Raw genomic sequence first — 10,214 nt, 5'->3', positions numbered from 1 at the left:
CAAACAATTTGGAATGTTTTAAAAAACATTAAAAGAAACGAAATGAAAAGTAAATGTGTCTTCCTCAAACGCTGGCCTCTGCTCATCGACTTTAAGCGCATCTCTGACCACAATCACATCAACTTTCATTTAACCACTAATTAATACTGGGCAATTCCACGTAAAACTGTCACATCCATAATGCCAACACAATGCTATGGTATTTAGTTGGCGTTATGGACGTGACAGTTTTGCGTGAAACTGCCCTACTGCAAAACTCATGTTAACCACATCAACTTTCATTTACACTAATTAATACTAGAAAAATCATGTTAACCTGACTTCACTAAAAATTCTGTTGCAGATCACACTTCTGAACACCCCTGTGATTTTATTTACTTGCAAAACCAAAGACAAGAAGGGTACTCTTGCTCAGAGAGAAACCAATAACAGCTAAGGCAGTGAGACACACAAAACCTATTACAGCCTAGGAAACCAACATGGTCAGGAAAGACTGCAACAACTGTTGCCTGGATGGCTGTATCAGTATTTCATTCAGGCTAGCTTAAATCTGTTCTACTACCAAAGTGTTGATGTAGACAAAGAGACATCTCTTTATGGGGATGTGCTCGGAAACTCAACTTACAGCTGACTGTTGTTTCAGTGTTCTAAATAAAGGTTACGCTAGCAGAAATTGTATATGCCCTGAAATGCAGCACCAAATGTTAAACAGTTTCCATAAAATAAGTCTGAGTATCAGAGAGCACATGAATTGAGATATAATGACATGTACTAAATTCTCATTTTAGCCCAGGGCCCTGAATTGACAAATAGAGGTCATCTTCAGAGGGAAGGCTAACATCTCTGGATCCAACATTTATTACAAATCAGCGTTTATAGCTCAAGCAAGTCCAGACAAGATGTATGGGGTAAAAAATTGAACTGATCAATTGAGAAAGACTTTCCAAGCTATTCTAATATTTCCTGTCCAAAAGATCAACTAACCTTCCCTTTTAAACTTTTGTGCACTTCAGCAGCAATTGCTTCTGACATCTCAAATGAGAGAGACATCACATCGCATTTGAGAAAATGTTCCCTAGTTCAGACAGCTGTCTTCACAGAATGGATGACAGTACAGCTAATTAGAACAGAGGGAGCCACTGAAATTGTTGTACGTAATCCAGGAACAATTTGCAGCTGCGCTAACTCTGCGCTGTCTGCCACAGTAGCTGTTCCACATTTCAGGATCTCATCAAAGTCTCTCCAGGCTCTTCAACAACCCACCACACTCAGCTTTGCCTCATCAAGTCAAGTGGCTCCCCATCCCACCACCCACCCAAGTGCACCAGTCATTACGCAACAGAAAGTTTGAGCTGTGGTCCTAATGACGGGCCACATAAAAGAGCTGGTAGCTTTCCAACCAGCACAAGGAGGTGAACGAAAGGGTGGGGGTGGGGTCCCTGTACTGTACATTTTATAGGAATTTATCCCTCATTATGAGAAGGTCGGAGGACAGTGTGAGTGAGACAGAGCGAGAGAGAGAGCGAACGTTCTCTCCTCTAGCCCTCGCTATCTTCAGCTCATTAACACCAATTTCTTTATCCACATCAAGGGCTTGGACGGTTTCAGCTATTTAGAGGCTATGCTTTACAGAGCTCTGGTGCAGGCTCAGTGCTTTTTTTTTTTATTCTCTCGGGCTCTGGAGTTGCACTTTTATTCCCTAATCTTTGTCAGGAGTTTAACAAAATGTTCAGCAGTTAGTTTCTGCATTTCTGTTTTACAAAGACTTGGGAGCTCTGTGAGCATTTAACCCAAAGGATGTCTTCATCACCAGGCTCATGTAATGTCAGATACTGGGATTTAATCTGTGAATGTGAAAATGTCAAAGGTATTGTATGGAGCAAGCTTCTGCATTCCTGATGTTATCGGTGGCAATAAAACCTAGTTCAGGCACAGGCATATATCCGAAACAAGGTTTCTAAAAGTGGACTGACATTTGCAGAGTTTCACTCAGAGGTCAGAAACATGAAATGAATTCCACCGATCCAACACTTTGTGAAATCTATTTCCATTTCATTGCTGGATTCTGATCAAGTACCCTGTATTCAGTGGCTGGACTGAAGCAAGACTTAACCAATTTCAAGTGCAGGTAAACAGAAAATCCACAAAACATTTCAAGTAATACCAAAAGCAAAATGAAAACCACCTGCTTCTCTGTCCCAATATAAAGTCTAATATTGGATTCATGACACTGCATACCAATTACTTTGTAACGCAGTGATTTGAGATCAGAGCGAGGAAATGAGCAGAAGAACCAGGGAAGTGTTTCTCCGCTATTCCCAAAGTTCCGGCTGAGATAATGATACCCTCCAGGCCACATCCATCTGTCACTTCTCGGCTTGTCTCACTCTGATTGTTTGTTGCTCGACAGTATACACAGATATAAATCCAGAACAGCTCCTCTACAAGACACAAATTTGAGTTTTATTTCATGCGATTGTGACTCAGGAAACGACTGCACATTTCAATGCTAATATACCTTGCCTTCACCTGCCGTATAAAATATGGGCTTTTTTTTAACGCGTAGCACCTTTAACAGAGCTCCGGTATGACTCAGTGTCTAAGACACAAGCTTCATCCTGGGGGCATACAGCGAAACAAAATTGAAAGAAGATTTGCATGGTAGCTGAGTGGTGATTTGTGGCCCATGGAAAAGCCAATTGACACACACGCATACACACACACGTGCACACACACATACACACATGTGCACACACACACACACACACACACACACACACTAAATCCTCACAATGTCATTCTACTGAGGAGATCCCAGAGTACCGTCTTGTAGCTCAAAAGAATCCATCAGTTCAAGTGCTAAGCGGCACCATCATTAGAGAGGTGCAGCTACAAGGGCTGGATGCATTCTTTGACCTTGAGTGAGGTAACATGATTACCTGGCTGACTGGAAGAGGGCGCGGGGGTCTGCGCAGCGCTAATTTCCCTCCTTCCAATACTACATGAGATCAGTGTGAGGCTGAAACTGACTGACATAAGTGTGTAATTTCATGCCGAGCTAAATATACTCTTACCCGCCCACATGTCAGGCATGGTACAGGCAGGGTCTATGAATACTCACGCAGCTGAAGAGAAAACACACAAAGAATATAGACCCTTTCAAGAGAGTTCCATTATCAGCATCATAATTGGCCCCACAAGGCTTCCGTTTTAACATTCCATAGTTATCTTAATGCAGAGGAAGTAGATATAGTGTCCCAGTGACGCCCCTTCCGTTTGCCTCCGTGGGACCTATCTTTCAAAAAATGTTGAACGCCAGTCAATTATTTTCTGGTCCCGGTTGACTTGTGCCTTGAAAGTGCTACTCATGGTATTTTCATCGGCAAGGAAAGCCCAATTAAGACCTGTTGCTGGTATGCTTGTACACTAGTGTGGCTGTGAAAGAGCTAACTGATGGATTTGTTTGTCATATGTTTGTCAATTTTAAAGAAAATTTTTCATGTAAAGACATTTGCAGTTTCGTATCTATTAAATTACAACATTGTGAAAGATCGTAATTCCAACGACTACAAATCCATCAGTTAGCTCTTTCACAGCCACACTAGTGTACAAGCATACCAGCAAGAGGTCTTAATTGGGCTTTCCTTGCCGATGAAAATACCATGAGTCAGAAGATTAAACACATCAGGTAAGTTGTATTCGTCCATAGACTGTACATTAGATACTGTTAAGTGACATAGCAGGCAGCAAGATGCAACCGTTAACTAGCATAACAGCTAATTTTATAGTTTCATTACGTTGGTGACGTACATTGTTCGAGACTATCGAACGATTGAATCGAACAACAGTACTTTCTTGACGTGAAAAATTATCTTTTAAATTCACACACATCATATGTGAAATTCGTGGCACAATTCAAACTGGACCAAAAAATAATTGTTATCTCTCCATTAACTCCCGTTCATATTTTTTTGAAAGATAGATCCCTTGTAGCGGAAGTAAAACGGAAGTCACTGGGACACTCTATTGGGAACCAAATAGAATGTTCAAGCATTGTTTTTGTTTTTATTGTTGAAAGGGTCTATATTTTAAACCTTTGCCTCTCCTCTCGATGGTGACCAGATAATCTATGCTCAGAGGCTCTTAGCGTTATCCACTTCTAGTAGTAGTAGGGGCTTCTTCTGCTTTATTTTTTTTCCGGCTGAGCTTTGGCGAGGTTTTTTTTATGTGTGGTGATTGGAAGGCAGGCACAGCAGGACACTGTTTACATGCATGATGGGAGTCCACCAAGAGCCCGCTCACTGTTTAAACTCATCAATTTGTGGAGTCAGCAATAACGATACGACCCCCCCCCTACCCCCCGCCTCCATCTTACACCCCATTATGAAACAGTAGGGGGCCACCAGATGCTAGACACATCTGGTGGCCCCCCAGGCTTCCCCCGCTGTGCAATGCTCCCAAACTTCAACTGCTGCACCTCCAGGTCAGTCACACCACACACACTCCCACCAGTTCATGAGACACAACATTTCTACACAGCATGTCTAAGAAGCACTTTCATCTCTGTGTGAAGGCTTCCTCCCCTGTTTCATCTGTACGTGCTTTGGTGACATATTGAGACAATCTCAACTGGAAATGTTTGACCATATACAGTAGCATTCCACAATAACAAAAATCCTGCAATGTCTTTTTTTATGGAGAATTTCTTCCCTTTCACTACAAGCTGGGGCGTGATCAAGTGTTCAGAAGTTCTGGCTAAGAGCAGCTTGAACACAGAATACCAAGCGATAACCACAATAGCAATAACCATGCTTTCAGAAAAATAAAACTCCGCTACAACAGGGCATGAAATATTTATAGCACACCATGCTGGAGGTTAGACAAGTTTATAACATGCTGCTGCATGGTGGACACGCCTTCATTTCTAAAACTCTCAGAGCGCTACTGGTGAAACATCAGTAGCCTATAGACGTGTAAAAAACACTCCAGCCTAGGCTGTGAAACAAGTATAATGTACTCAGATATTTCCAGGGATTTCCTTGTCAGACCCATGCGATATCTTCCAACAATATGACTTCGCAATCCATTTCCCAAATAATACTGTTCATTTTGCAATAACTCTTATTTCATAAAAAAAAAAAAAAAAAACTTTAAGTGCCATGTTATCTTTGTGTACTTTTGTGCTGAATATGTAGAAGGCTACAGCCAATGTTTTAGACATTTACATATTTAAAGCTGATTAAGGATCGCATAACTTTATAATACAAAATATCTCATTACTAATACAGACTGCCAATACGTTTTGTCATAATGCAGCTTTATCACCATCATCATCATCATCATCATAACGAAAACAAGAAATTTTGCACTGAAGTGATATCTGGACCCTGCCTCAAGTCTTTCCTAAGCCTAGAATTAACTCAAATTTATTCTGTCTTAGCCTTTCTAAATTAATTAACAGGCTGCCTCTCGGTTTTGCATATTTTCACATTAGCTTCGATAACAAAGCATAGTTAATAATATCTAGTCTCAAATTTCCCCATGACAACCCTGAGAAAAATCCCCATAATTCTCTCTTCGCGATTTTGTTCTTTTAGCAAATATTTTATCCTATGTAAAGGTCAAACACATGACTCATGGATTAGATTAACCCCTGTATCTTGTGAGCTCTGTGTCAGTGACCCTAAACTGTTGGTTATACGCTAACCTCCTAGCATGGCTACTGATCTACAGTTCATTCATGTGCTCTAGACTAGCTTAGCGTGAAAGAGAAACAATAACCACTGTGCTGTCCAGCCAGAGCCTAATGACATTACAGTGTCCATTATACAAGCTGAGCGATGCTAATTGAACACAAGCAAAGGGAAATGATTACAGGAAATGACTCTGCTTATGAAAAGATCTTTTAGATCACCAGGGCAACTTCCTGTTAACACAGCATTACCGACGATGCATCCCAGTACGCAGAGGACAATGTCCTTTGCCTCCATGTCGATAAGCTTGTGTGCGGGGGCCTTTTTGTCCCATTGGCGCCTGACTCACTCTATGCACGGCTGTGTGAGAGTTCTTGGGGCATGTGAGGGAGCACACCATCTGCTCGCTCTCCAACACTGAGGGCATCCGAGTTGGGTCAAGCTTTCCTCCAAAACCTACACACACACAAACACACACTCCTTGCATCCTTCTTCCAAGACCGGAACTGGCACTGGCAGGGGGTCTACCCAAACACAAGGCCAAAGTCACGACGGGGCCTCCGTTTAAGACCTGCGCAGCTCATTTGATCAATTCCCCCATACAGGGTGAATTAGCACTAATTGGCCCCGCCGTGACATTTCCTGACAATAGAGGGCAAATAAATCTCTCCTTTTGGCTGAGGACGACCATTAGGAATTTCCAAGCACAAACGACCTTTCGGTGTTGGATTGCTTTCTCTGCACCCAAACGAATGGCTCTGAGGAGGTCCATCTTAAACAAATTAGCAGATCAAACCTGCATGGCAATGCATACCTAATTAGAACATACAGTATAGACAGCTCACTGTGGATTCAACATGGCTGCCTTATACACCAGGCAGATCTACTGACTTTTATCCACGGCCTCCTACCAGTAGTGTTGTCAGATTGGCCCTATAGGTGGGCAGTCATTAACAGCGACTTCTAATGAGAGGCCAAGCCTGTTTCCATATCCTTGGCGCCATGCATGAAGAAGGTCTGGTCCCCAGGTTTTAAAATAACATAATGTAGGAATTCCCCTTTTTGTCAGTTTTCTACATACTGGGTACCCATTTAGCGAGAAGAACTTGTAATAACCGGCGTTCTGGGCACACATTGGCAATGCCAAAGACTCCATTCTGCTCATTTTAAGTCAGCATAGTGGCATCAAAATGAGTTTGATGGTGCTATTTCAAGGTAAAAGAACTACAGTGCTTTAAGTGATCCTAAACCACTGTCACAAAATGTGTGAGTGAATAACTTGCTTCCTTATGTAGGCCTACTAACTGTGAAGCAGAACATACAGGAAATGTTTGGAAACCCTCTTCCTGCAGATTGCTTTGCCTCTCTCTCTTTCTCTCTCTCTTGCTCTCTCTCTGTCTGTTTCCCTGTCTTTTGGTTTGACAATACAGCATTTCAAATTGTCAGTGGAACAGCATGACACAACACAGCACATGAAGGTGACATCAGCCTGCAAAGTCTCTTCCAAGCTGTGCTTGCCTTCATGGCAAACCCCCACAGGCTTACAATGCTTGTCAAAGAATGTCCACGACAAAGAGACAGAATTTATTGAGGAAGTCCATTTATCCTCGAATAAATGTTATAAACTAATGCACACACTCTCAACCAAAATGCTATTGTACAACCAGGGACCTACTGCTTCATCCATACAATCATTACTGAATGAATGAATAAATAAAGGACTACAGGCCTGACTCAATATCTTAATGTTTGGGAAATGATTGAAAGGTGAATATTCTTTTAAAGCAACACTATTTTTACCTTAGACATACCAGATTGTAAACTGACTTAGATGCTATACTGACTTACAATATGGAGAATGGAGTCTCTGACATTGACAATGATATTGCACTATGTGAAAATGTCACAGGTAGGAGCATGAGTCATGGCCATTTTTGAAGGTTTTAGATGGATTGGAGCTGAATGTATTTTGAAAATTGTCGAAAAGAGCTTCATTGTGTTACTTTGAATGTAGTGTGAAAATACCACGCTGAGTCTACCAAGGGCAACAGCCAAATAAGTTTAAATGATGTCCCTTCCTCTTCTCTGAACTCTCAGGAACTGAATCTGTTGGATGTAGCCTACCCTCAGACAATACTAGGAAGCACAATTTTAACAAACATACCCAGCCCTTATCCTATCTCAACCCTTCCTTTGCTTCTGATACCTATCTGATTTATTGACAGTAGCCTATTCTTTCGCTCTATTACCGGTATTCCCCTCTGCGTTCTCCTGGTACTGTAGGCTAGCCTACTTGTCAAGTGAAACGCTTGGATGCTCGCTTGATATTTACACGTTAGACTTTCAGCTTCAGTTCAGCAGAACGCCATAATGGCCACTCATTAGAGGCATCTCTGCAAACAAAAAGTGTTTGTCTTCCCTCATAATTGTCGAGTTGTTTCTCCAACAGGGCTGAGTGGTAGGCGGACAAGTAATTTCTCTAAAGGACTTCTTGTTCAGCAGCGCTCGCTGTTACGTTTTAGCCGCTCAAATGCCGCTTTCACTCCACGTTCAAGCGCAACTCGCGTTGAAGACTATCCGTATCTGTGACTCCCATCACGCTTCAATGACTGCGTTTTACCCTCAGTCCAATGGCGGTATTTTCATATCGTTGTCCACTTATGCAAACGAGTATAGCCGTCGTCGTTTACATGGACGCTGCTGCTATTACAGCTCATTGTTTTGCCTGGTTTAAAACTCGATCGTCTTGGTCGTTTCAAATATAATGCCTCCGGTCGTTATTATGATGAGATTACACTAATATCATTGAAGTGAGCTTGCACGGTGCTGATGCGAGTATCTCTCTCTCTCTCCATTGCTGCCAATGGGCATTATCAAAATTTGGCCTCTTAAAAGCAGGGACGCAACACATAGACTACAATTAATGGTTATTCTATACCAAATAATTAATATCAGTCAACTACCCCGGAAGCAGGACTACCCCGTACCGCTATTTTTAACTCATGGCTATCCACTTGGTTTGTATGACACTCGCACTGTATTGTATTTCAATACCGCTCTTTACGCCCTACATACAGCAGTCTGCGCGCTTGTCAATGCGAAAGCATAATGGCTCATTAGACTTCTTCAGCCATGTGCATGGCCCTAAAGTTTTTTCTCCCACCTGAGAAATACTTTCCATTTGACTTGCTGACATTCATGAGTGAGTTATCACCATTCGCCATGGCCACCAGGCTGCCTTCCTTCTATGTGATGTTTACTCACAAATCGAAGAGATTACCAGGTATGAATAGCCGATAGACTAGAGCTGTAGGTGTACTTAGACAATTCTATGGTCTATACTTTGCCGATGATTCTAAGATTTAAACCCGAATATTCTCCATCACACTTTGGAGAAAAGGCTCCTAATTTTGACCTACTTATACAGCCCGATGGCCAACAGCTGGCCGTACCTATACCTATGTAAAACTGACATTATGTTGATGTGACAAAGTTTGACCATGGGAAATCCACAAACATACATTTTGTATATCCATTGGCACCAAAATCAGGAACTACACTGTGAAATAAAATTAGGCTATATCCGCCATTAGGGTAGCATATATTACCGTTTGAGTAAAGAATAACAATGTGTAAACAATGCTGATAATTCCATCTTTTAAGTGATGAAACGCACACAGCCATTTGAAGGCCTTGAATACGCACTAATTGACCGTGAGTTATGTATTTTATTATACAAACGTCAAAACGCTCGTGAAAGGACTGAAGAAAACAATATCAACGCATGCGAATCTCTTCCAAATCCACTCAGCAAACACGGTCTTTAATGGCAACTTTCCACACTATTACTGGTCAGTAGACTGCAGAAAACCCAAATAGATGCGCTTATTATATGTTAAAATATTGTCTTACCTCGCTCCAGAGTGAGCGGTTGGACCACTGTCGCCATGACTGCTGTTAGCGAAGAGAGCGGACTAGTGGAGCTACAGCATCAGACGTTCCACTGAACGGGAATGAACGGAAGGAGCGAGGACGAGAGAGAGAGGGCGAAAGGGAGAGAGAGAAAGCGTTTAGCGGCGGGGAGGGAGCAGGGATTACCTCCCTTTCACCACTCCATACTCATCTCTGAATGCCCAGTGAAACAAGGTGACGAGAGAATAAACAACACGCAGTGATGACAGAGTGTATGTACGTGATTGCGCGCATCTACTGTGCAGTGGAGGTTATGTAGGTCCCCGGCATGTGAGTGAAGAGTAAAGCTGGACGCGTGAATATGACAATGTTTATGTGCGTGTGTTTTAGGATTATCTTTGCTTTAGCCCATCTTTGCCATAAAATAAATAGACTCAAACATAAAACAAGAACGCAGATAGACAACAAAATGTGACACAATCTTAGTGAATGTTATGATCACTGAATAGTTGCATAGGGTTAGGCCCCGCTGTGGTCTCCCTGAGCAGCATTAGGCCGGTCTTAGTGATGGCCTTGGGATCAGGGCTGATGAAGGCTTTATAGATTAAT

General features: G+C 42.1%; 1 protein-coding gene across 2 annotated transcripts in view; it reads right to left on the bottom strand.

Moving 5' to 3' along the window:
• Nucleotides 1–9,697, bottom strand: part of lin7a (lin-7 homolog A (C. elegans)) — a 35,842-nt gene extending 26,145 nt beyond the window's left edge. For both annotated transcript variants that reach the window (XM_076297361.1, XM_076297360.1), the window contains exon 1: nt 9,606–9,697. In XM_076297361.1, the coding sequence (XP_076153476.1) occupies nt 9,606–9,642 (37 nt within the window). In that variant the 5' untranslated portion in view covers nt 9,643–9,697. The remainder of the gene's footprint in view (nt 1–9,605) is intronic.
• Between the last annotated feature and the right edge of the window lie 517 nt (nt 9,698–10,214).

The sequence above is a fragment of the Alosa pseudoharengus genome, unplaced genomic scaffold (assembly GCF_046254945.1).
Source record: "Alosa pseudoharengus isolate Yale_2024_CS ecotype anadromous, Long Island Sound unplaced genomic scaffold, YU_APseudo_1.1 YU_APseudo_1.1_scf_20, whole genome shotgun sequence".
Classification (NCBI taxonomy): domain Eukaryota; kingdom Metazoa; phylum Chordata; class Actinopteri; order Clupeiformes; family Clupeidae; genus Alosa; species Alosa pseudoharengus.
The sequence above is the reverse complement of the archived record's forward strand: the minus strand, read 5'-3'. Positions and strand labels throughout refer to the sequence as shown.